At 41.5% G+C, this 26,272-nt stretch overlaps 1 protein-coding gene across 2 annotated transcripts in view; it reads left to right on the top strand.

Annotated features, from left to right (window-relative positions):
• Window positions 1-6,770, top strand: part of LNPEP (leucyl and cystinyl aminopeptidase) — a 103,115-nt gene extending 96,345 nt beyond the window's left edge. For both annotated transcript variants that reach the window (XM_084629182.1, XM_084629183.1), the window contains exon 18: window positions 1,045-6,770. In XM_084629182.1, coding sequence (XP_084485308.1) covers window positions 1,045-1,176 — 132 coding nt within the window. In that variant the 3' untranslated portion in view covers window positions 1,177-6,770. The remainder of the gene's footprint in view (window positions 1-1,044) is intronic.
• The last annotated feature ends 19,502 nt before the right edge of the window (window positions 6,771-26,272 follow it).

Consider the following 26,272-nt stretch of genomic DNA (forward strand, 5'->3'; position numbering starts at 1 on the left):
AGATTTAAAGGTCCTTTTCAATAGTGTAGAACTATTAGTATCCTTATTTGACACATAGGAAAATAGTCCCAGAGAAGTGACTTACCCAAGGTTACATAGAAAGTCTGTGGCAGTGCTAGGAATATAACCCAGCAATCCTGTCAGCGTGTTCCAATGGGCAAGGTACTCGAGAGACTATCGCCCATGTCAGAGGTAATTACTTGGCTCAGATTGTATGAACCTAGCAGGCTGCGACTTGATCGTGTCAGTAGGAGACTGAGCCAAAGGTGGCTTTGTTTTTCTGATTCCAGGACCGCTGACACTATCCAGGTCTATGGCGTATGATAGAGCAGCCTAAAGGTCACTGCATTTTACTTTGGCTGTCAGCAGCCCTAAAAGATAATTCTAGCAGTTGAGGATCAGCCAGTTGCTGAGGTGCCACAGCTGTCTCCCCCTTTTCCTTACCCACACCTTCTACTCCAGGGGCTTAGAAGGACAGAAGGTGGCATAGAAGCCACTACAGCTTCTACTGTAGACTGTCAACTTCTAGGGAAATGGCTAAAGGTTAAAATCTTTAAAGTTGCCCAAGTAAAAACGTGTGCAAATCTTACCTGTACACAGAATTTATTTTCTTATGCTTTAGCATTCACGTACTTCGTTGTGTCAGATGCCCCCGTGATAAGTTGATTTTCAGTGTACCAAAGATAGAATCGTTTTTTAGGCAATTCCATTTGTCACAAGAACAGAATCCTTCTCCAGAAAGCTAGTTCATTTCTGAGTGCTGTATGATTACAACTTGATTGTGCTTTGAGTGAAAGGTAGGGATTCCACCAAATATACAGAATTTCTTGTTGAATTTTACTGAAGCTACACAGGCTATTGCTGCAGTTCCCATGAGCTGTAATCACTCTATTTGCAGCAACCCTCTTGTGTGATTTGCTAACTAGGTGAATGTGGATCATTGGTACTTTGTGCTGGGCGTGGAGGATGGGCAGGTGGCACACTCTTAACTTGGAAACTGCCTACGTTTCTCAGCCTGAAATGTACATTTTCCTTACTCTGCAGGTTAAAACTTTCTTTGAGTCCAAGTCCGAGAAGATTTCTCAACTTCGCTGTGTCAAGGAGGCTATTGAGACAATTCAGCTGAATATTAAGTGGATGGAGAAGAACTTAGCGACACTGCAGCAATGGCTGTAGAGAACATAATGCCACAGAGAGTGTGTGTGTGTGTGTGTGTTAGCCATTAAGAAAGCTTGTGAACTGTTGCTTTTGCAAAAGCCAGGGTGAAGCCAGGCATCGCTGCAACATTGTTTGCACTATTAGGGGTTCTAGTTAGCTCAGGGCACATCTCACCTAAGTTTGTTTTTCTTTTGGCCATTTGTGGGCCAGATGTAGATGTTTATTTATTCTGGAACTGTGTTCATCTATAGACCAAACAGTTGCATAAATAACTAATAAGTACAGTAACTTTATATTTGAAACACCCTGTCATTTGAAAACCTGTCTTATCGTTCTCAACACTGGGTAAGTATTGAAAAAGAGAGCAACAAGGGAAAAAACTGCCATGAGAGATGCTTTTTCTTTGCAGAGCGCTGGCTAATCAGTGTTCTTTATGCAAAACTGTTGGTAGCTTCGGGTTTAGCTTTTGATGATCAAAGTGTTTTTTCTAGACGTTCTAAAAACATAAGAATATACAGCTATTATTATAATATGTGTTTTTGTCTATTAAGTGGCCAGGTGCTACTGATATTATATGAAAAGAAAACAAAGCCAAATAGCAAATATGAATGTTTTAGGGGGGGAGAGATTTTTAGAAGCATCTCAGTGACTTGGGAGCACATGTCCCACTGAAAGTCAGTGGGGCGTGTGCTCCTAACTCATTAGGCACTTTTAAGGGTCAAACTTTCAGTTGCCAGACTGAATTATTATTGTTTTGTTGATGTCTGAGCAAGAGCCCCTACCTTCCCAAAAAAAAAAAAAAAGGCCATAGGAAGTTGCTCCAGACTAGTTCAGATGGTGAACTGACTCCTGATTGACTACTGATCCTTTTCACCATTCCTCTTTGCTGAGAGCCTGCATTTGGTACAGGTGTGTCAGACGTTTTGTTTGGGTCTTTATATTCTTCACTTAATTTTTCAGTATCACTAGTATAATTTGTGTACACCGCTTACTCTGTAATGCTTTCTAGGTGTAACACAGCAGTGGGGAACTTGTTGCATGATAGCATCCAAATACAGACAAAAACTATTGGGGACAAAGCCTAAAACTTATTCTGCGAACAAGTGCTCTAAAATCTGGCATGCTAGGCTAAAAGGCAAGATAGCCACAATACAATGTGCCTTTTTTCTAAAGCAATTCACATTTAAGGCCCTTTTTGAGGCCTGGTGTAAACACAGAGTTGTACCTCCTTAACTAAAGAGATGATTTTTATACCTGTTTAGTTAAAGTGGTGGGGAGAGAGACTGTGTAAATATTCTTATGCCTGTCTAAAGCTGGCTAACATCACATTAGTTTGCATCAGAAAACTTTCATGTACAGCCAAACTGATATAACAAGTTTTAAACCAATGTAAGAGAATCCAAACAAACAAATTGAATCAATTAATAAAATGGATTTAAGTTAAACCAGTGCAAATTTTGTGCAGAGACAAGCCCTGAGAAAAGTTTTCTTCAAAAGGTGGGGAGACTATTTTCAGTCATAATCAGCCTTGGCTTTGAATTTCTTACCATTTTAATACAGGCTCTGTTTAAAAAAATTTTATAACTTTCACCTGCAAATTGTGGCAGTAATTTGCATGAGATGTAGGTTGGTGATTAGTTAAAACTGCCTAGTGAAAATTATAGTATTTGTTGGCTTTTCATCAGTAGGTATGTACTAAATCATTTAAACTATGCAGTTTCATTTCCATATTTTGTGCTTCTCCAACTAAAGTTTGGAGAAAAATTTCCTCAAAATTTGCCAGTAGTTTACTTTAAAAATGAGTTCTGCAGTTCTAACCTTGAAAAAGAATGTTACTCCTCCTGGGTGCGCAAAACACCCTGTCAGGCAGTGGAAATGCATGCATTTTGTATGTACTGAAAGTGGATTTGTACACCTCCTCAGTAATTGAATTAGATGTTATCCTAATTCATTGAGTTCTTTAATCACTTGTATTAACTGCATTGTGCGGTGATGTGTCGTCCCCCCCACTCCCAGTTACTGTGTTTAGTTACATCTTTGTATATTTTTCTGTGTTTATACCATGTGTTTTTTTCCTTTTTCCATTTCTCTGTTCTTTTTAAAAAATTTCCCCCTTGACAACAACAAAGGTGATGGATATCAAACTTTGTAGAGTGAGAACTAATAATAATTTCCTCAGTTCCAACTCTGGGATTTTAAGAATGTTCTACCATTGACCTTAAACATGTTACTGGTAATGTAATCTGTATTAGGAAATACCATGCACCTCCATTTTAGAGTGCAAAATATGGTAAAAACTGAAAAACAGAGTTTGGAAAATCATGGCTTTAAAAAACCAAACAACCAACCTAAGGTTTGTTTCATTTTGCCACTCAGTGCACTGAGTTTTTCACCTTTTTTTGCTATTTAAACATGATTCATGTTTTCAATATCACTTGTCCTTCTGTGGAGTTCATACTATGTACCTGGGAGCCAGCTTCTATTGATGTCAAGGAAAAGCTTCTCATTGAATTCAGTAAGAGTTGGATCAGGCCCTGATACTGAAGAGCACTAAGAACCCGCATCTCTTCCAGAGCTCAGTAGGAACTGAGGAGAATTGGTGCAGGGAACTATCAAGACACATGTCATGTTTTACATTAAATAAGTGGCTCTTACCAGTTCTTTTGTCTTCCAGTCAAAAGAAACACACACATTGCAAGAAAACACTTCTTGTTATGATTCCATAATAATTTACAAGCAAACGTTATGGAACAAGAGGCTGTGTAAGTCTTGGGCCATTATCTTTATTTTGTTTCTGAAGGAGAGACAAGTTCCACTGAAAAGCTACTAGACAAACACCAGTCACTTGGGGCCACGTCCCCCACTGTGAAATCAGTTTTGTTTAATGTTTATTTTAGTTGGAGTCTCTCAGTTTAGGTCCAGTGAAACACCTTAACTTGCCATCTTCGAAGCTTTTGTGCTACTGTAGTCTTGGTACTTTGCAGTGATTTCAGTTGTAAATTAATATTAACTTTGAAGTCTAAAAACCTAATTTGAAAGAAACCATGCATTACATATAGCTACGTATTTTGTGGGTTTTTTCCCTAACATTTCACATGTAAAATTAGCCTAACGGGGGGGAAAAATGTGCTAATGAATGAGGTTTTTTTAGCTTTATCCCTGGAAAACAGAGAAGTCTGCATGCTGATGCATCTTTGATTTTATTAAAATTGCAAATTCATTTAATGCTAAATCCTGCATTTACTTTATCATTCATGAGTTTTTGGCTTCTTAAATTTACTCCATAGTGTGGAAAGGATCAGGATGTGAGGAGAGAAGGAGCCTGAAATGGATCATATGTGACTGTTTAGAAATGATTGTAGCAATAGTCTCTGCCTTATGGATTATATTACAGTGACATGCAAGATCATATGCTAGCTGGAGATTGGAATAAAGGGAGGCCATGCTTTTTTCTAGTGGGACAGTAAAACTCCTGTTCCATATCTGTTTTTTTTACTCTTTAGGCTAGAGGTGTTAGTGCAATTCATGTTCTGCTGGAGGTCAACGATACTTTTGTTTCCCACACCGCTTTGAGTGGGGTAGCAATTTGTAGTATTCCAGAGGCTTTCATTTTTGTATACTAAACCACACACGATATTCCAGTTGCATTCCCAATCTTGTCCCCCTTCACATTAACAAAGTGACTCAAATTTTGTGAGAAACACTATAACTCAAATTCTCAGTCACCTATTTCAAGCTTTAGTTTGCTCTCTTGGATGTATTTCTCCTTCCCAGTCATTTCAGCTAATTTCTGCAAGCACATTCTCATCCTCCAAATGTTCACCTGCCTGCTGGTGGGAAAGCTGAAAACACCGGTCGCTAGAGCAGCCTTCCTCTGAGGCAAACTGTAGGGGCACTGTGCTAACGTATGTGGAAATTGGGGAGATTACAATTTTCCAAATTTGAATATGCACTGTGGATTCCTTCATACATTGAAAGTCACATATAGAATTGTACTTCAGCATTTACACAATCTGACATCTTTCAATAACGCACTACAAAAGCAAGGTTGCATGTGCTTCCGTAAGCAATGCTACATGTTGCAGTAGGCACTTCATCATTATTTATTTGAATCCACTCTAAATTTTAGTTTATCAAACCCTGCTTTCATAAAACACCTGCACCTTTTCTAGAATACTAGTGCATTGGCAATCTGAAGAGCTCACTTTAACTCTAGGAGTGGTATTCATTTTTTACCTGGCCAAAGAGATGGCTTTTGCCATAGGAATATTTACATTTCACCTGCTCACTGCATCTTGGAGCATTTGATGTTGGGCATGCATTGTAAAAGTAATGCTTTAAGGAACATGGCAATGGCCTTCATTATGTTGGGTGTTTTTTTTAGTGACCATATGCTGCAGGAAGTCTGACCCTTGAAGTGAATCCTGCTTTATGATTGTATATCTTTCACCTGTTCTATATTAGATGGAACATTCCTTTTCCAACTGATTGGCTCTCCTCTCTTCCCCCTCCTCATTCCCCGCCCTCTCTCGAAGATGTTATCTTTCATCGCACTCTGAAATTTAAAACAACGCTGCCTCATTAACCATACACTTTTGTATGCATTTCATGCATCGAGGCTTGTATATTGACTTTCTTTGTATATTTCTGAATCCGGTTTCATGTAGTTAATTCACTCCATCACATGGTAAATGTTCTCTCTCATTTGGCTAAACTGTATAGAAGAAAATGCTTGAGTAAACTTACTTTTACATTATTTTATTGTTTTTTTTTAATTAAGATGCTACTAAATGTTGGAAGATTTGGTTACTTTTTTTAATGAGGCATGGATTCACATAATTCCTGGAAAGTTTTAAACGGATGTAATTTACCACATTAAACTCTCAGGTCATATTGCTAAAGAATTTAAACCTCTAGTTTTTCTGTTTAAACCTGCTTCTGAAGTAGAAATAGACTTTTATTCGTGATAACTTAGTTTTGATCAGTGAGAGGCAGACATCTTTTTTTGAGTTGATCATAGTGGCATTTAGCAAATTGCAGTAAAATATTAAGAAAAGGTAGGAGCTTGAATGGATTTAAATACATGAAAGTTTGGATTGAGTTATTAAAGATCAATAATATTTTCTATTCAACAAAGCAGGGAAATGGAGTATTCTGAGAGCAAATTGCATCAAACTACTGCTAAACTTGCAGTCAGACAAGAGCCCTATATTCCAGTCTTTATAAAGTTAAATAGCCCTGAAGAATGATACCTTTCAAATTATTTTGGAAAAGTTAAGTACTGTAAGGACTTGTAAAGGGAGAACACTTGTGTATTTCTAAAATACTTAAAATATAAGTACAATGTACAATCACATGTGTGAGCTTTGGGTGGTGAAATTCTAGGTTGTACAATACTTGCCTTTGGGGGAGGTTGGAAATCGTGTGTATGTGTATATATGTATAATGCATACACATGCAGATCTGTTTTATTTTACTTGTAAAGGGGGGAAAGCTTATTTTCTTTATATTTCAGATAAACTTGTTTGCATATAACTGGCACTGATGAAAAGGCATGTATACAGCAAACACTGTTGCTTTTGTGAGATGAAAATAAAGTATTTAAATACAAATTGCTCTTTCTTTTTTGTAACAACTATACCTCATTTTAGTGTGTGGTTTTTGAATTGTTTTCCTAGATTTTAAAGCTGGAAGACAACACTGGATCATTTAGTATTACCACCTCACAGGCCATTACATTTCATCCTGTTACCCCAACCCAATAACTTGTGATTTGACCAAAGCATATCTTCCAGAAAGGCATCCGGTTTTGATTCTCCATCTCTTGGAGTCTCCAAATCAATCACTTCTCTTGGTGATTTGTTCCAGTGCTTAATCTCCTTCTCTGTAGAAAAAATTATGCCTGATTTTCTAATTTGAATTTATCTGGCTTCAGCTTCCAGCCTTTGGTTCTTATTATGCCTGTCTCAGCTAGATTAAAGAGCCTTTCAGGATCCAGTATTTTATCCCCATGAAGGTACTTGTACCCCTTAATCAAGTCCCCTCTCAATCTTTTTGATGAACTAAACTGCACTTTCTCCAATTTTTGACATCCTTTTTAAAGTGTGGATACCAGAACTGGATGCAGCATTCCAGTATCAATCTCATCAATGCCATATATGTTGGCAAAAACACTTTCCTATTCACTACTTGCTATTCCCCTGCTTATACCTCCAAGGATCTGCTTAGTCCATAATGCTTAGCATCCTAGTTGGAGCTCATGCTGAGTTGCTTGTCTGCTGTGATCCCTACATCCTTTTCTCAGTTAGTTTTCCACAATATAGCCCCTGCTATGCTATAGGTATGACTTGCAATCCTTGTTCCTAGATGTATAACTTTGCATGTGCCTGTATTGCATTTTGTTTGAAGGACTCAGCTTACTAAGTGATGTAGATCTTTCTGTATGGCTGCTGTCCCTTCCTCGATTATTTACCACTCCCACCAATCTTTGTCCTCTACAAAGTCTATCAGCAATGGTTTTAGATTTACTTCCAGATCATTGATGAAATTGTTGAATAGCATCAAGCCTAGTGCCAATCCCTTTAGAGACAAAGGGCATAGTCCACTCAATTAGCACCCAGACTCACCTGGCATGTTGCTTATCCCACACCTAGGCAGCATCAGTGGCAAAGGAAGCTGCATAGTCCTGGCTCAGGCACCACCAGCGTTCGCTCTCTCCCTCCAGTCCCCAGGTAATAGTGTAGGGAGCACAACTTGAACACTCTTCCAGTTTCTCTAATTTCCCCAGTATTCCAAGATTTATTAAAAAAATTAACAGTAGGCCAGAGATCTCCTCAGCCAACTCCTTTATGATTCTTGGGTGCAAGTTATCTGAGTCTGCTGATTTTAAAAATGTTGATCCCTAGTAGATGTTGTCTAATATCCTCAGTTACTAACAGTCTGGAAAGTACTTTATCATACTTGTGGTGTAAGTACATCATCTTGCATCTTTCCAACTACAGAACAGAAATAGTTACTTTGAATGGTAACTAAACCAATTCTATTCACTAGATTGCCTAGTTTTCTAATGAAAAATTTGGGGAGAATTTGACTAGGTTCATTGGCTCAGTCAGCAGCACACTGCAACATCTCACAGGCTGCAAAAGTTAAGGAATGAAGTCCAGATTGTAGCAGGTAATGGCGTTCTCTACTTCTGTGTGTTATGTACAGTGCAATTAACTCCTTAATGGTTCCATAGTGCACTATGGCCATGACTGTCATACAAAGAAAGTGTGGCTCACAGGGATAGTGTCCACCTTTCTGAATTAGCCCTTGCTGTGTTAAATCACTTTTATAACCATGTTGCAGATGGAGAAACCAAAGCACAGACAGATGAAATGATATTGCTCAAGGTTACACAGTAGATACGTGGCAGAGCCAGGCATAGAACCCAGATCACCTGATTCCTAATCCAGTGCTCAGCATTTCCCTTATCTAATAGAACTTTGTTTATCATGCTATATCCTGAGCAAGGTGCTGAAGAACTTCCTGAGCCTAGATGATGGAAGGATTTATCTAATACTAAGCATTTTAGCTCTGCTGCATGGTTGTCTGGTTGGATCATAAATGAAGGGCTTGTCTCTAAGACAAAGCGTGTTGAGAGCACTAAAGATTAGTACCAGGACCTTAATTGTCCAGGTGTCACAGAGATGGTGGTACGTTGTAAGAACCAGGATAAATAGACCTTGAATGTTTATTTTACAGTGCATGTTTCTTTATCCATGACCCAGTTATAGAGAGAGGCTTCTCAGAGATGTTGTGGCTCTCAAGAACCAGGATGACATTTTTGAGAGCAGGATGCATGCAGGAAGCTCTCTTTAGATGGAAGGGAATGTATGTATGTTAATTTAGTAATGGATGTTCACTTATCTGTGATGTGGGTCAGTGGATTGTGTGTTCTTTGTTTCATTCTCCTAGAGGCTTGGAAGCTGGGCAAATTATTTTTTGAAAGCAGGCAATTGTAACTTTACAAAGATACAAGCAAGTAGTGGAGACTTTGAAAGTGTAGAGCGTTCCAGGTAAAATCCTGTTCCTATTGAAGTCAGTGGCAGGGGCCAGGATTTCATCCTCCATATTTCTATTGACTCTGAATCTAGAACAAGGAATTCTTTCATCTAAACACAAGAACTGCGGTTTTGCAACCCAAATGGAAAGTCTGAGGCATTTTCTCTCCTAAATCATTGTAAAGACATTGACCAGTCAGGGTCCATTGTGGCAATGTATAAGAAACTCTGTACTGAGAATTGGGCATAAAGTTGTTTCTTACATTCAAAACTGTGCTGTCCTAGATAAAAGAAACAACATTTACAAAAGGAAGTATTTCTGACAAATAGGGATTGGTTTCCATGTCTCTTGGCAACTCATGAAATGTAAATTTTCTCATACTATAATAAAAGCAAGAGACTTGGTTTTGCATCGATTAAATACCTACAAGACAGGCCTCTGCAGCAGGATGTGCCTTAAATCAACTTTTTTAGTAAAATGTGCCCTTGACATTCAGGACACTGGTAGTCACACGGGTTTGTTACAAATTACTTAAATTGCATTTTTAAATACTGTACTGTATGTACAGTGATAAATGTCATGCTCATTTAGGCCCAGCCCATAGTAAGGGGAAGGTAGAAGCCACATCCGCCTGGGGAGGTGGGCACTGGAAGCATTCTGCCTGAGGCCTGCAGGCTAGTTGGGTGGGGGGGTGTTGCCATCCCCCCACTCTCCATACATCCTTGTGATTTGGGACATTGTGTTACCCTGAAAAAACAGATTTAGCAGATTCTGTGCTCCTCAGACTGCAGAGGCTACAATTCTGCCTAGCCCTTGTAGATCCCACGCAAGAGGAAAAGATTCCTTATTACCCTTGTGCCCTACCCAGGCACACCCATATAAGGACAAGTCACAACCTGGCCCATAGCAGTGAAAGATGTTCTTTGCTGCTTCACCAACCAAATGTGTGGTCACCTTTTGTCTTCAAAATAGTCAAACCAAAAAGAGGAAATGTACCACAAGATACTCCCATTGGGATAAATAACTGTAGTAAGATATCTTGGCCAAATACATTTGCATTTGGTTTATCTTAGTATCTGTTCCTGATGTTCTGTTTAGAGCTTGATGACTGATTGGAAAAGGAATAAACTTGAAACATGAACATGCTAACTTTGCAGCCAGACCAGTAAAAGAGACCAACAGATCTGCTTTGTATTTGGTGAAATTGCAAGTCCTCCTTTAGCTGCTTTAGCTATCCAAACTACTTTTGTGTGTGTGTGTGTGTGTAAATACTGCTCCTTGAATCTTGTCTGATTAACATGCATTGCAATTAAGCTTTTTTTTCCCCTGAAAAATCTTCGCTAGGTCGTTGTTTTCAAAGTCTTTTAAAGCTATATCACCAAGAATCTGCATATGGTGTTAAAATGCCATGAGGCAAAATATGCTTGAGGCTAATGCTTTCTATCCATGGTGTCACTGGCTGTGACTGCGAAATTACTAGTGCCTGAATTTAACACTGTAAGCTCAGGAGGAAGTTATTCAGTAGTAGCATCATTTCCCAGAATTCATTGTTATAAATCAATGTGGTTCTTGTGCCAGGCTGTCTGAACGTTTTGCACAATTTACTGTAAATACGTATTCTATAACTCTGCCTTCCCCACTGTCTAGAGTGTCTGAGCACTGGCTCTCTTGACAGGAGCTCATCCGTCCGATGGAATTATTGGCGCCACCAAGTTAAAACCTTCGCGTGGAGGCTTCTTTCATGTTGTCTTAGAGGTCTGTCATCTTGTCTTGTCTGCTTACTGATGATCTGAAGATTGCATTTATGGTGGGGTTCCTTTTCAGCATGTTATAGTGTCTTCAGTTTCTGAAGCTGGGAAGCACAAAATGCTTGATACTCTAGCAAGTACAGAAGATGTTAGAAAACAGATCTGGCATGAAACTGCCAAAAGATTACATAATGCATAAAGTAAAAATCAAATTTTTCTTTGCCAGCCTGGATTTTACTTTCTTCAGTTTCAAAACTATTCTATTGGTTGTGATTTTACATATTGGCACTATTTGTAGCTGCCTCAAGACTCCAGCAGATCTAGAGAAAAGTGTAACCAAAAAATAAGTTGCAGGGTTATAAATTTAAATACAAAGGGTCTGATGCACCACACAATTACTTTGGCACAAGTCATTTCTAACTCCCTAGAAGTCAATGGAGATATATTTTTTTAATACTAGAAGAAGAAATTCAGTCCCCAGACCTTTGGATTTTGGGGAGATTAGTGCATAGTTGTCAAGTCACTGTGTGTAAGCCAACTAATGCACTTTGTTATATACAGGGGTGAAAGTAACTTAAAGGATTTACCGGTATGCCAGCGTCCTGAGTGGGGGCATGACCTCAACCAGAAGAGGTGGGGCCTTTTAAATCAAGATTTAAAGGCTGCTAGGCTCCAGCTGTGGCTGGGAGCCCCAGGGCCTTTAAATCACCCCCAGAGCTACCAGCTGCAGAGGCGGCTGGGAGCCCCGGGGCTTCCCGCAGCAGCCGGAGTCCCGGGCCCTTTAAATTGTCGCCCGAGCCCTGCTGCCGGAGCCTCAGGGCTCCGGCAGCAGGGCACGGGAGGCAATTTAAAGGGCCCGGGGCTCCGGCCACTGCAGGGAGCACTGGGCCCTTTAAATCACCAGCCTTGGGAAGCCGGTCTGGTCTAGCCTGGCATACCGGCCCATACCGGCTTACTTTCACCTCTGGTTATATATTGCCACTACACTTACAATCTGGGATTCTTACAACAGTGTAGCACCAACTAGTGCAAAAATCTCTAATGTAAAACTGGGAAAGAGCAATCGGTTATTTATGAATAAGTAACCTGCTTTCCCCTACAATTTGACTTTGTATTCAACCTGCATTATGATTAGTGTTCTGTGTTTCAGTTTATTTTATTTTTTTTAAAATTCTGGGAATTTTTTGGTGTTTATTTTCCAAACATTAAAACTGGGATGAAATCAGGTTTAAAATGGGGGGGGGGGGAAAATCAGGTAAAATTGGTGGGGAAAACTCCACAAACTTTTCATAATATACACATTTTACTACAGTATAATTATTTTTTTTATATACAAAGGTATTTTTTGTCTCTGAGATTGTAGTTTTTCCAGAAATCCTGGTTTGCATATGCTCACATAATTTTCTTCAAAGTATCTTCCCTCATGTTGAGCCTCTTGCTGTTGTGGAAAACTTTGAAAAGAAGCGCTCTGCATCAGTAGATCCAGGGGGTACGCTCAAAGCTCGCCGTGCCACTTTGCTGAAGTTGGGAAGTGTGTCTTCATGACCGTTTCAAACAGCCAGCACATCCAGTTTCATGAGGTCAGAGTTAGAAATGTTCAGGTAAGTAGTAAATTCCCCTTTCAGATTTGAAATTTGATCTTCGGTGGCAAATGGTTGAAATGCCCTGGCATAACAATCATAGTCTGCTGCAAAATTCACCTTGAGGAAGGGGTGCAACACCTGAATGACAATCCAAGAAGAACCTTCAGCACCATACACTTTGGGGTTCAGAGTACAGGCTATGGTCGTATCCCATTTCTCGCTGAATGTTGTGCTGAAAGTTTTGAATGCTTTTTTTGGTTTTCTCGTGTTTTGGGCTCTGAAGGATTTCCAGAAGCAGTTGGGTTTTTTTCACAGTATGTTTCTCCTGAAGCTTTTGTGCTCAATTCAGCTGAGATTTTGGTTGTCAGGATCTGGTAAATGTCTGTATTAGCCAATATGTTGGCAGTATGCAGAGAAAACGCCAGTGTTTTCTGTGTCACACTGTGTTTTCAACAATTAACATTACCATGGTGTGTGGAATCTGGCAGTCATTTTGGTTATTTGCCAGTCTCCCTTCAGAGCTTCTGATTTAGAACCCAGAAATTTAGGATGATCTTGGAGCTAAATTAGCACAGTCCACACATTATTTACATGTCATATAGCGCAGTACAAGCTCATCCACTGTTGTGGCACAACGGGTAAGTAATTGGCAGTCAGCTCTGAACTTGTCTCACTCTCACTGTGTAAAACAAAGCCTTTAACTTGGTCGCATGCTTGAAAACGGACCCAAATGCAATGATGCAAGATTTCATGTCTTTCATTTCTTCTGTAGAAGTAGCTGCTGACAACGCAAGGTTAATCAGATGAGCAAGATAAGTAATATATAGCAGCTTTGGTTTCTGATTGAGTTTAATCTCCTGTGCAAACTCTGCCTGTAGGAAGCAGAATCTGTGTGTGTTGTGGCCACATTTTCCCAAGTTAGTCAGTACATCTGAAACGTGTCAGTTATTGCCTTGACAAAATGGATGTCGGCAAAGGAGATGACTGTCACATCTGCACAAAACAATGTGGGTTTATTTGCTTTGAAATAAAAAAACCTGAAAACAAAATGCCAAGAATTGGACAGTCCAAAGCATCAGGAGACTTCTCAAAAATCAGACTGGACACATTTCCATCAATTGGTTCCATCAGTTTAGATACTAAAGCATCGTCATATTGTTTCAGATGCTTACGAGTGAGGTGGTCTGCATTAGGAAGGGTTTTCGCTGCTGGATGGTATTGTCGCACAAAGTCACCAATAGGCCCCTGTGTAATAGCAGCTGTCCAGTGAAACAAAGAGCATGCATGAATCACTATCGTGCTGTGTCCTCTTTCATGAAAACCTTGGTGAAAGCTCTTGATAGTGACTGTTTATCCCAAAGCTCACTTTCATCTTTACACTTCTTGCATTACGTGCTTTTGACATGCTCCTTTATTCTGCCAGTGCAAGCACTGACCTCAATGCTACAGAGCTCGCCGCACAATGCAGCCTCTTCGCTCCCGTCTTTCATTTTCTTGAAAATTTCTAAATACTGATTTTTTTTGTTGGTATTCAGGCATAGATTTGCATTTTTGCCCCATGTTTACCTGTTTATCTTATCTATCTTTATCTGTGGAGGATAGTTTGTTTTAATTCAGCATCACACTAAATAGATGCAAAGAAATAGGTGGGCAGCGTCTCCTTGTGAGCCAATCATAGCACAATATTAACATTGTTTGATTTTCTAACCTCCACTGTGTCTGTGCTATGTTTTACACTGTGGGAACTGCTTCAGTCTCAGAGCTACAGGATACAACCGTTGTGTAAAATGTTAGTGGTTAACAAAAAAAAGTACCCCCCCCAAATTGATTTTTTTACTGGTTTACACCAATTTATCATTCCACTCAAACTCCTTTACCTAAAACACTGGTAACTAACCTGTGAAAATAAATAAACTGACAGTGCAGAACACTAATTATGATACAAGTCTAATGCTAGCCTCAATCAGTTTGAAATCTTATTATGAGCAAAACAACACAACACAAAATATTTGCATATTTGTCATCTTTTTAATTACTTTGAAAAAAATTAAATCCTACAGCTTCATTCCCATATGTTAAGACTGACTATGTTTGGGGGCAAAGGCAACATGTGTGGGAGGCACATGGGGTCACGTCCTCCTTCCCCCAATTTCTGCCAGAGTTTATATGCTCTTCCCTGAACCCCACTGCATACCACCAGAACCTTTAAATAGTGCTTTCTTCCCCTACCCACCTACACGCACTATCAACAGTGACTCATTGTCTCTGTGTGGGGAAAATATTTCCTCAAAATTCTTTGGTAGTTCACTTTTTGAAAATTCTTTCTGTAGTTCTAACATTTTTGAAGCTCTCAGCCAGTGGAAATGAATACATTTTGCATGAACTGAAAGTGGATTTGACTCCATGATCGTACTACTTCATCAGTCATTGAGTCTGTTCATTTGTGTTTTTTGATCACTTGTATTAACTCCATTTTCTAGAAAATTTGCATCCATAGTTTCATAATGAGATTTTTGTAAAGTAATTTTTAGTCTGATTCTTATATATTAGTTTTTTGTATATTCTCCCTATATGGGAGGGGAGATATAATAGAGGTCTATAAAATCATGACTGGTGTGGAGAGAGTAAATAAGGAAGTGTTATTTACTCCTTCTCATAACACAAGAACTAGGGGCCACCAAATGAAATTAATAGGCAGCAGGTTTTAAAACAAACAAAAGGAAGTATTTCTTCATACAACACACAGTCAACCTGTGGAACTGTTTGCCAAAGGATGTTGCAAAGGCCAAGACTATAGTAGGGTTAAAAAAACCCAAAACACCTAGATAAGTTCATGGAGGATAAGTCTATCAATGGCTATTAGCCAGGATCGGCAGAGATGGTGTCCCTAGCCTCTGTTTGCTAGGAGCTGGGAGTGGGCAACAGGAGATGGATCACTTTGATGTTTACCTCTTCTGTTCATTCCCTCTGGGGCACATGGTATTGGCCACTGTTGGAAGACAGGATATTGGTCTGACCCAGTGTGGCCGTTCTTATGTGTTTCTACTTTAGAATCATAGAATATTAGGGTTGGAAGAGATCTCAGGGGGTCATCTAGTCCAATCCCTCATTGCAAAAGGCAGGGGCTGGGATATCAGTTGCAGGTTGTGTGTGTTAGAGGCAGAAAGCCAGGAAGGGGTTGTGAATAGAGTTGGTTGGGAATGTTGCAAGAAAATAGGGTTTTGTTGGGAAATGCCAGTTCATTGAAACCAAAATGTTTTGTGGAAATGTCAGTTTCTGTGAACTTCCCATGAAACATGGGCAGGTTTCCAACAGAACACAGGGTGGGCTGCTGGGGAGCCTGGGCTTTCAGGGTCTGGGTCAGCCCTCCCATGCTGACTGTCTTAGGGTTGGAGAGCCCAGGGCTTTCAAGCTCCCTGCCATGGAGCTGGGGAGCCCCAGCTCTATGATATATCTACCCCTCCTAGTTACATTCCAAATGTTGTTGTAGCCTTTCCCCTTAACCTGGTAATTCATATATTTCTCCCCCTTTCCGAGTGAAATACAATTCAAAATTATCCTTAAAATTCATTTGCCACCCATTTCAAGCCTTGGTTTGCTCTTGTGGGCTTACCCCTCTGACCCGTCACAGAAGTGCTCTGAATCTCTCTGAAGAGAGTTCATAGATAAGGGGCCATTGGCTGGTGCTCAGGTGTGTTCAGCATGTTTCTATAGGTTTGTAGGACCAATACAAATTTGTTCTTGTGCACATCAAACAGCATCCTCTGACAGCTCTGTTTTCTTCACTTTTAACAAGCACCAACTTCTGCCAGTGTGTTGCCATCTCCTAAATATTCATATGATTCTGTCATTGAAAACATTAAGAGTGCCTGTCCTTAGAGCTGCTCTCCCATGATGGAAACTGTGCAGATGCTTCTGCTCAGACCCTGCCAATAGCTGTAGATACCAGAGACTTGCCATTTAATTTTTCGAGCTGAAGAGTCAAATTGGCATTCCCTCAAATTGGAAGTTTCTAGCAAAGCTGGATATAGAGTCTCCTTTTCATTACAGCCCAGACCAAAGAACTACTAAGCAGTACACTGAAACTATCCCTGACGTGAAGGAGAAAGTCAGATTTTTTTTTTTTTTTGCTTTCTTGGTTGGTCTTAAGCAAAAATCTCCCACATCATCTTAGTGACTTCCTGTTTGGCTTGCGTATCAAAGCATACTGAACTGGGCATTAGTTACTGAACTGCTATGTTTTCCACTTTTTTATGTCTATCCAATATTTATCATTGTAGCACCTAGGACAGTGGTGAGCAACCTGCAGCCCATCAGGGTAATCCGCTGGCGGGCCACGAGGCAGTTTGTTTACACTGACTGTGCGCAGGCACGGCCATCCGCAGCTCCCAGTGGGAGCATTGGCCAAGAACAGAGAATTGTGGCCAATTCTGTGGAAAGGTTGTAATTTGCTGGTTATGATTATGCTGTCTGTGGGTGTATCATTTTTGTATTTGAAGTTATGAATATTGGCTATGTACTTGTATCTCAATGTGTTTGATTCTAAGTAGCATCAGTGAAGCATTTGGTCAGCTTCTTGAGAAAGGACTATTCTCAGTAAGTGCCCAATCAAGAAACACTTAACTGACAATGGACTTTGGGAGATGTCAATCCCATGCTTTCCTGGGAACGTTCAAACTAACATGTAAACAATGGCGTCGGCCTGCAAAAAGCTGATTCATTCATGGACATGTGATTTGCCTAGGTGCCTCCATCTTGTTACTGTGATTTTTGCAGAAGAACAAAGGGGTTTCTGCCCACAAGAGAGAGAACATAAAAGGCCCTGGAAGCCTCTTCATATTGTCTTCAGCTGACTCAAGAGATGGCCTCTCCACCCTAAAGAGATGCCTGAAAGAAACTGGAACAAATGACGGTAACTATGGGGGTGTGAGTGATTGCTGGACCCAGGCCATAAACTACAATGTTGGTCTGAAAAGGATTGGGCCCAGACTAGGAAGGAGTCCAGCCTGTGAAAGAAGCTTATTGGAACATCTCGGAGGGTGAGATTTACCTGTATTCAGTTTCTTAACGTATTAGGCTTAGACTTCCGTGTTTTTGTTTGATTTTGCTTGGTAACTTTACTTTGTTCTGTCTGTTATTACTTGGAAGCACTTAAATTCTACTTTTTATACTTAATAAAATCACTTGTTTTATTAATTAATCCAGAGCAAGTGATTAATACCTGGGGGAGCAAACAGCTGTGCATATCTCTCTATCAGTGTTACAGAGGGTGGACAATTTATGAATTTACCCTGTATAAGCTTTATACAGAGTAAAACTGATTTATTTGGGGTTCGGATCCCATTCGGAGCTGGGTGCTGGAGACAGGAGCACTTCTTAAGCTGTTTTCAGTTAAGTCTGCAGCTTTGGGGGCATGGTTCAGACCCTGGGTCTGTGTTGCAGCAGGCTTGTGTGTCTGGCTTGACAAGGCAGGGTTCTGAGGACCCAAACTGGCAGAGATAACTGGCTCAGAGGTAGTCTCAGCACATCAGGTAACAGTCCCAAGGGGGTCTCTGTGACCAAACCCGTCACATGGGGAGTACATGGAAACAATGCCCCTATTGGTTAGCATGATAGGCAGTGGTCTTAGCATATCAGTGGCCTACCTGTTAAGTTTTATGTTGGCTTTGTGACAGAGGAGACTTTACAAAGGAGGGATTTGATGGAGGATAATTATTCATTCAGCAGATGTTTATGGGGAGCTCCTCCCAAGTGTGGTGGGCAGCATAGGAGAAAGCACAATGGTGCTTGTTTGCAAATTTAACAAAAGGGCAATGCAGGTTGGCATAATTGCCATTTTAGTAGAGAATGAGAGATAAGTAGGGAGGAGATAAGCCTAAAGGGCCTTGAAATTGAAGACAAACAGTTTATGCTTGAAATAGAAAAAGGGGAGCCAGTACTTTACATGGTACAGTATTATTAATTATACCTGGTCTTCTTTGTATCTGGTCTTCGACAGCATCTGCCTGCATGGCTACCAATCTTGAAAGTAACATTTGCTGTTCCCTACCTTAACTAAACCTGCCACAGAGTGAGATTGTGAAGGATGTCATTTGGTATCAAAGTAACATTAATTTTAGTGAATGAGCTAGGAAGAGAGAACAGAAGAAATATAACCTTGATCCAGCCTGACCATTCTGTTCTGGGTGATCCTAGGAAAATCTTGTGACGTTATACATACCATCTAGGGAAAGTGATGAGCCTGCTGATATTGAACAAACTCCTACATAATCAGACATCTGCCAATTACTTACTGAAATAAGATTACATATTATTCTAACAGGCATCACAACTCTGAGCCAAATTGATGCACTGAATGTATTTAAAAAAAAAAAAAACACAAACAAACCAAAACCTATTTTCCCAAAACACCTGCATCTTGTATAGAATTGTTTTGCATTTGTCTGGCGGCCTACAGAGCTCCTTTTAACTGCAGCTGTGCTACATTTTTGTAATAGAAATTCAAACATTTGTTCTGCCTATTGATATCTTGCAACATTTCAAGGCAGAGGAAATTGGGCGTGCATTGTAAAAGTAAGGCTGCATGAAATATGGTGGTGACCTTAATTATTTTCATTTGGTACATATGTGCTGCAGGAAGTTTGACCCTTAACGTGAGTTCTGCTTTATGACTCCATATCTTTCACCTGTTCTCCATTAGATGGAACATTCCTTTTTCTGACAGATTGATCCCCTCCCCTCCCTTTTTGCTGGAAGATGTTATCTTTCATTGCACTCTGAAATTTAAAACAATACTGCCTCATTAACCATACATTTTTGTATGCATTTCATGCATCCGGACTTGTATGTTAACTTTCAGAGTTCCTGTATCATATTTCACATAGTTACTTCACTCTACCACATGGTAAATGTTACTGTTCCACATTTGGCTATACAGCGTAGAAAAATGTGTGGGGAAAGTTACTCTTACATTATGCTATTTGTGCTTACTGATTTTTATTAATATGCTATTCAAAGTTGGAGGATTAAAAAAGCATGATTCCCAATACTCCAGTGAAGTTAAAATTATATTTACCGTGTTAAACTCTAGGGCATACTGCTGAAGAATTTAAACCTCCACTTTTACAGTGGTACTTAAATCTGCTGCTGTAGTACAAATCCAGACCTTTATAGGTGACAATTTAGCTTTGAGCGAATGATGTGATCATTTTTGAGTTCATTGTAAAGGTACTTATCAAACTATGATATAATAATTAATCTAAAATATTTTATTTCCCCCTTCCCCACACAATTTTTTTTGGATTATACACTCCTGAATTTGGATTGTTTCCCTCTCTCTAGCCATACACTTTTCTATAGTCAAAGAATCAGAAAATTGATAGTTCTGAGCGTAAACTGCACCAAAGCCTTAGTTCAGCAAAGCATATAAGCACATGTCTAACTCACCAATATTCATCAAAGCATTTGAGCACATGCTGAAGTGCCACTGACTACTCTTGGGGAAAACTGCAGTATCTTATAGTACATATTAAAGGTTATCAAATATGGTAGTGTGGTGAACCAAGCTTGGAAGCAAATTCCAGAGCCAAGTACTTTTCACTTCACCCTGAATGTGTTTGTTATAATGAACATTAACATCTATTGACTGTTTTTTGATTTATCCCCCAACAGTGTGTTTTCTTGGAAACTCAAATGTTGTGGAGGGGTTGCTCAGAGTTGTTAACTAACTGGTTCTAAGGAGCCTTTCAGTGCAAAGTCACTTGTTCAAGTTGTAAGCAAAAATTGTTCTCCAGCAGCTGGTTGCTCAATGTGAAATAAGCTACTGCTCTCAGTCCAGTCTCTCTAGTTACCAAATGTCCTCATCACAAGGCCTCCATCATCACAATTGGCACCATTGTTTGCAGTATCAGCAGACAAACCAAGGATTCACTAGTTAAGAAATCAGCACTGCCCTGTAAAGATGGTCCTTGGAGGTCAGGTTTGAAGCACATTGGCAGGATTGTGTCAGTAAGTTTACACGGTTTACAGCCATTGTGGGTATGTGTGACACTGTGGTATAGTAGCTAGAATATTGGACTGTGATCCCTGGTTTCTATTCCCAGATCTGCTTCTGGCCTTCTGGGTGACGGTGAGCAAGTCATTTCACCTCTGTGCTTCAGTTTTGCCATCTGTAAAATGGTGATAATCATACTGCCCTCCTTTTGCAAAGGCTTTGAGAATTATGGATGAAAAGTGCCATATAAAAGCCCAGCGGTGGTGGTATTATTATTAAAAGGGTAAATGGAGGATTTCAGTGCAGCACCTTTCATAAGCACCTGTGGTGGGGTCCACTCATGTAAGGTGGGGTACCACCTCCTGGAGATTCTGGGGATTAGCTCTGACAGGCTGACACCTCCACTTCCTGTGGGTGCCCTCAGTCTCTGTTTACAGCCCCTCTCGCTCCTCTTTGTGCCTGAGCCCTCTGGCCATGGGCCTCCCCTTCCAGGATATCCTCTTTCGGGGTAAATTCTTCCTGGCAGTCCACTCTTCTCCACTGCCTGGTCTGTGCCACTTCCCCAGTAGCTGGTAGGAGAACCCAGGCCCTCCCTCGAGTTGAAGTTCCAGCTCAGGGGCCCTCCCTTCAGCAGCCAAGGTCAGTGCTATCCTATGCCTGGCTGCTCTTCCCCTGGGCTTTTCCTACCTTTCTGGCTCTCCCCACTCTCTGGGTTTGCCAGCCACACCACTCCCTCCTCCCGGGAGTAACTATAGGCTACCTGCCTCTATATCCCCAAACATACCTCTGTTCTCCCAGGGAGTGACCACAGGGTACTTCCTATAGCCCCTCGCTGTTTTCAGCTCCTGGGCTTATACTGACACCTTCTGTTCCAGTCCAGCTGAGCCGCATCCAATCAATCCCTGCTGCCTGGATCCTCCTCCAGGTGCAGCCTGAGCAATTAATTGGCCCAGCTAGCCACTTTCAAGGCTCTCCACAGCCTAAATCTCCCTCCTTTTCTGCTTAATTCGCTGATTAGGCCCACCTGGCCTAATTCAGTTCTCTCAGGGCCGATGTGGGGAGTACACCCCATCACTGTGCCATATTCACTGAGAACAACTGAACAGGTTACATCTAAAATGGACTTAAAATTTAAGCCTGGCCAGAGAGTGAAGTGGAAAATGAGATATTGGGGCCAAAAAAGGCAAAGAAGCCAATAAGTAAACATCCCTTCCTTGATATTGCAGCCCGAGTAACGTTGAGTTACTCAGACAAGTCCAAGGGTGAGTCAGAAATACAATTAAGGCTGCAGGAATTCCAGGATCAAATGACTGCAGAATCTGCTGTAGCATCAGCCCTCTGATGCCAAATCATGATTTACTACCTAATCTTCCTTTTTTAAAAGAGAAAATGTCTTGCTGTTATGGTTGTAGTGAAAATGTTCCAAATGTGAACTCAGTATAAAAAGAATCAGTGTTTATCTTCCTGAGCTTGTACGTGGCCTGAACCAAAAGCTCTGAAAAATGTGAAGTGCTCCATTTCATCACACCAAGGTGTTCACATTGAAACCTAATGATGCCAATTTGAAAATCAAAAGCTTCAGCTTCCCAATGAGCTCCCAGCTAGTTCTACAGTGCAGTTATGTATGTTCAAAGCCAAAAATCTGCAGCACATTAAAAATGTAGGGCACCATAATATTGAATTTAATATCCAGTTAAATAATACAAGCAATACAGTAAAGACTGCACTGTTCCTATTTCATTCCTAAAACACACTCTTTTGAAAATGTAGAATCTGCAACTGACTTAGAATTTCTAGTCTTCTGCACAGGAGTGCTGTACAATACAGAGATTTAAATACAACCTCCACAGTAACAATCAGCTGTACTTTCAAACTGTAACAAAAAGCCTTGAACACATTGATTTTATCCAGTTAGGGTTGATGTTCACAAAAAACCAGGCTCAACTCCCTCAGCAGAAGACAGATAATGTGTGTATGGAAGGAGATTTGGGGGAACACATTTAATGATCCCTTCCCCATACACGTACATTTTGGGTGTATCCCAAAGACTGTTTCCTTACCCATCCAGCATCCTGACTCCAGTGTAGAGATGGAATATTGGAGGACAGGATCTAACCATGTTTGGGGAAAGGGTCCCCCAAATGTGTTTTGCAGGCCCAACAAAAAATGTTAAGGAAGACATTTCTTGTTAACCCTTTCAGCTTCCTTTATGCTAATTGCTGCTCAGTTTGGAGCAGTGGTGTGCCTACCAGCTATTATAAGTGGAATGACTTTGCTGTGTCCCCCATCAGCACAACTTGGAGTGGATGGGCATTGTACCATGTGGTCCCTGCAACCTCTCTGTGCCCAAATAGAACGAGGTAGGGCCAAGCGGATGTCACAGTCATTGCTCAAGCCTTGCTCGTTGCTGATGTCCACCTGTTCAGCCTTAGCCTCCATTATGAAGAAAATAGCACTGGGAGGAAGCCACTAATCCTTTTCCCTACTAGAATCATAGAATCATAGAATATCAGGGTTGGAAGGGACCCCAGAAGGTCATCTAGTCCAACCCCCTGCTCAAAGCAGGACCAATTCCCAGTTAAATCATCCCAGCCAGGGCTTTGTCAAGCCTGACCTTAAAAACCTCTAAGGAAGGAGATTCTACCACCTCCCTAGGTAACGCATTCCAGTGTTTCACCACCCTCTTAGTGAAAAAGTTTTTCCTAATATCCAATCTAAACCTCCCCCACTGCAACTTGAGACCATTACTCCTCGTTCTGTCATCTGCTACCATTGAGAACAGTCTAGAGCCATCCTCTTTGGAACCTCCTTTCAGGTAGTTGAAAGCAGCTATCAAATCCCCCCTCATTCTTCTCTTCTGCAGGCTAAACAATCCCAGCTCCCTCAGCCTCTCCTCATAACTCATGTGTTCCAGTCCCCTAATCATTTTTGTTGCCCTTCGCTGGACTCTCTCCAATTTATCCACATCCTTCTTGAAGTGTGGGGCCCAAAACTGGACACAGTACTCCAGATGAGGCCTCACCAATGTCGAATAGAGGGGAACGATCACGTCCCTCGATCTGCTCGCTATGCCCCTACTTATACATCCCAAAATGCCATTGGCCTTCTTGGCAACAAGGGCACACTGCTGACTCATATCCAGCTTCTCGTCCACTGTCACCCCTAGGTCCTTTTCTGCAGAACTGCTGCCTAGCCATTCGGTCCCTAGTCTGTAGCTGTGCATTGGGTTCTTCCGTCCTAAGTGCAGGACCCTGCACTTATCCTTATTGAACCTCATCAGATTCCTTTTGGCCCAATCTTCCAATTGGTCTAGGTCCTTCTGTATCCTATCCCTCCCCTCCAGCGTATCTACCACTCCTCCCAGTTTAGTATCATCCGCAAATTTGCTGAGAGTGCAATCCACACCATCCTCCAGATCATTTATGAAGATATTGAATAAAACCGGCCCCAGGACCGACCCTTGGGGCACTCCACTTGATACCGGCTGCCAACTAGACATGGAGCCATTGATCACTACCCGTTGAGCCCGACAATTTAGCCAGCTTTCTACCCACCTTATAGTGCATTCATCCAGCCCATACTTCCTTAACTTGCTGACAAGAATACTATGGGAGACCGTGTCAAAAGCTTTGCTAAAGTCAAGAAACAATACATCCACTGCTTTCCCTTCATCCACAGAACCAGTAATCTCATCATAAAAGGCGATTAGATTAGTCAGGCATGACCTTCCCTTGGTGAATCCATGCTGGCTGTTCCTGATCACTTTCCTCTCATGCAAGTGCTTCAGGATTGATTCTTTGAGGACCTGCTCCATGATTTTTCCAGGGACTGAGGTGAGGCTGACTGGCCTGTAGTTCCCAGGATCTTCCTTCTTCCCTTTTTTAAAGATTGGCACTACATTAGCCTTTTTCCAGTCATCCGGGACTTCCCCGGTTCGCCACGAGTTTTCAAAGATAATGGCCAGTGGCTCTGCAATCACAGCCGCCAATTCCTTCAGCACTCTCGGATGCAACTCGTCCGGCCCCATGGACTTGTGCACGTCCAGCTTTTCTAAATAGTCCCTAACCGCCTCTATCTCCACAGAGGGCTGGCCATCTCTTCCGCATTTTGTGATGCCCAGCGCAGCAGTCTGGGAGCTGACCTTGTTAGTGAAAACAGAGGCAAAAAAAGCATTGAGTACATTAGCTTTTTCCACATCCTCTGTCACTAGGTTGCCTCCCTCATTCAGTAAGGGGCCCACACATTCCTTGGCTTTCTTCTTGTTGCCAACATACCTGAAGAAACCCTTCTTGTTACTCTTGACATCTCTGGCTAGCTGCAGCTCCAGGTGCGATTTGGCCCTCCTGATAACATTCCTACATGCCCGAGCAATATTTTTATACTCTTCCCTGGTCATATGTCCAACCTTCCACTTCTTGTAAGCTTCTTTTTTATGTTTAAGATCCGCTAGGATTTCACCATTAAGCCAAGTTGGTCGCCTGCCATATTTACTATTCTTTCGACTCATCGGGATGGTTTGTCCCTGTAACCTCAACAGGGATTCCTTGAAATACAGCCAGCTCTCCTGGACTCCTTTCCCCTTCAAGTTAGTCCCCCAGGGGATCCTGGCCATCCGTTCCCTGAGGGAGTCGAAGTCTGCTTTCCTGAAGTCCAGGGTCCGTATCCTGCTGCTTACCTTTGTTCCCTGCGTCAGGATCCTGAACTCAACCAACTCATGGTCACTGCCTCCCAGATTCCCATCCACTTTTGCTTCCCCCACTAATTCTACCCGGTTTGTGAGCAGCAGGTCAAGAAAAGCACCCCCCCTAGTTGGCTCCTCTAGCACTTGCGCCAGGAAATTGTCCCCTACGCTTTCCAAAAACTTCCTGGATTGTCTATGCACCGCTGTATTGCTCTCCCAGCAGATATCAGGAAAATTAAAGTCACCCATAAGAATCAGGGCATGCGATCTAGTAGCTTCCGTGAGCTGCCGGAAGAAAGCCTCATCCACCTCATCCCCCTGGTCCGGTGGTCTATAGCAGACTCCCACCACTACATCACTCTTGTTGCACACACTTCTAAACTTAATCCAGAGACACTCAGGTTTTTCTGCAGTTTCGTACCGGAGCTCTGAGCAGTCATACTGCTCCCTTACATACAGTGCTACTCCCCCACCTTTTCTGCCCTGCCTGTCCTTCCTGAACAGTTTATAACCATCCATGACAGTACTCCAGTCATATGAGTTATCCCAACAAGTCTCTGTTATTCCGATCACGTCATAGTTCCTTGACATCACCAGGACCTCCAGTTCTCCCTGCTTGTTTCCAAGGCTTTGTGCATTTGTATATAAGCACTTGAGATAACCTGTTGATCGCCCCTCACTCCCAGTATGAGGCAGGAGCCCTCCCCTCACAGACATTCCTGCCTACTACTTTCTCTCTCCCCTGCCCTCCACTCAAACCAGCTTGGGGAAACCTATTCCATCACCCAATCCTATACACACAAATTAAAGGACACAATCGTCAGCAGAGACCGATCCACCTTAAGAACCAGACAGGTCCCGTGCTTTAATCTATAATCTACCGCCAAAAAGGGGGGATGCCTGCTCCTCACCCATCCAAGCAATCATCTCCACAATCATAGGCCACCAGGATGCCTATTTGCCATTACTGGTGCCACCAAAGCCTGCAGGACAGCCTGCCTGTCTCTGCTGTTGCTAAAACCAACCCCTAGGTAAGGGAGCCTCCTAGAGGACTTTCTGAGGGTGG

This window comes from Lepidochelys olivacea (assembly GCF_965140295.1).
Source record: "Lepidochelys olivacea isolate rLepOli2 genome assembly, chromosome: 5".
Classification (NCBI taxonomy): Eukaryota; Metazoa; Chordata; order Testudines; family Cheloniidae; genus Lepidochelys; species Lepidochelys olivacea.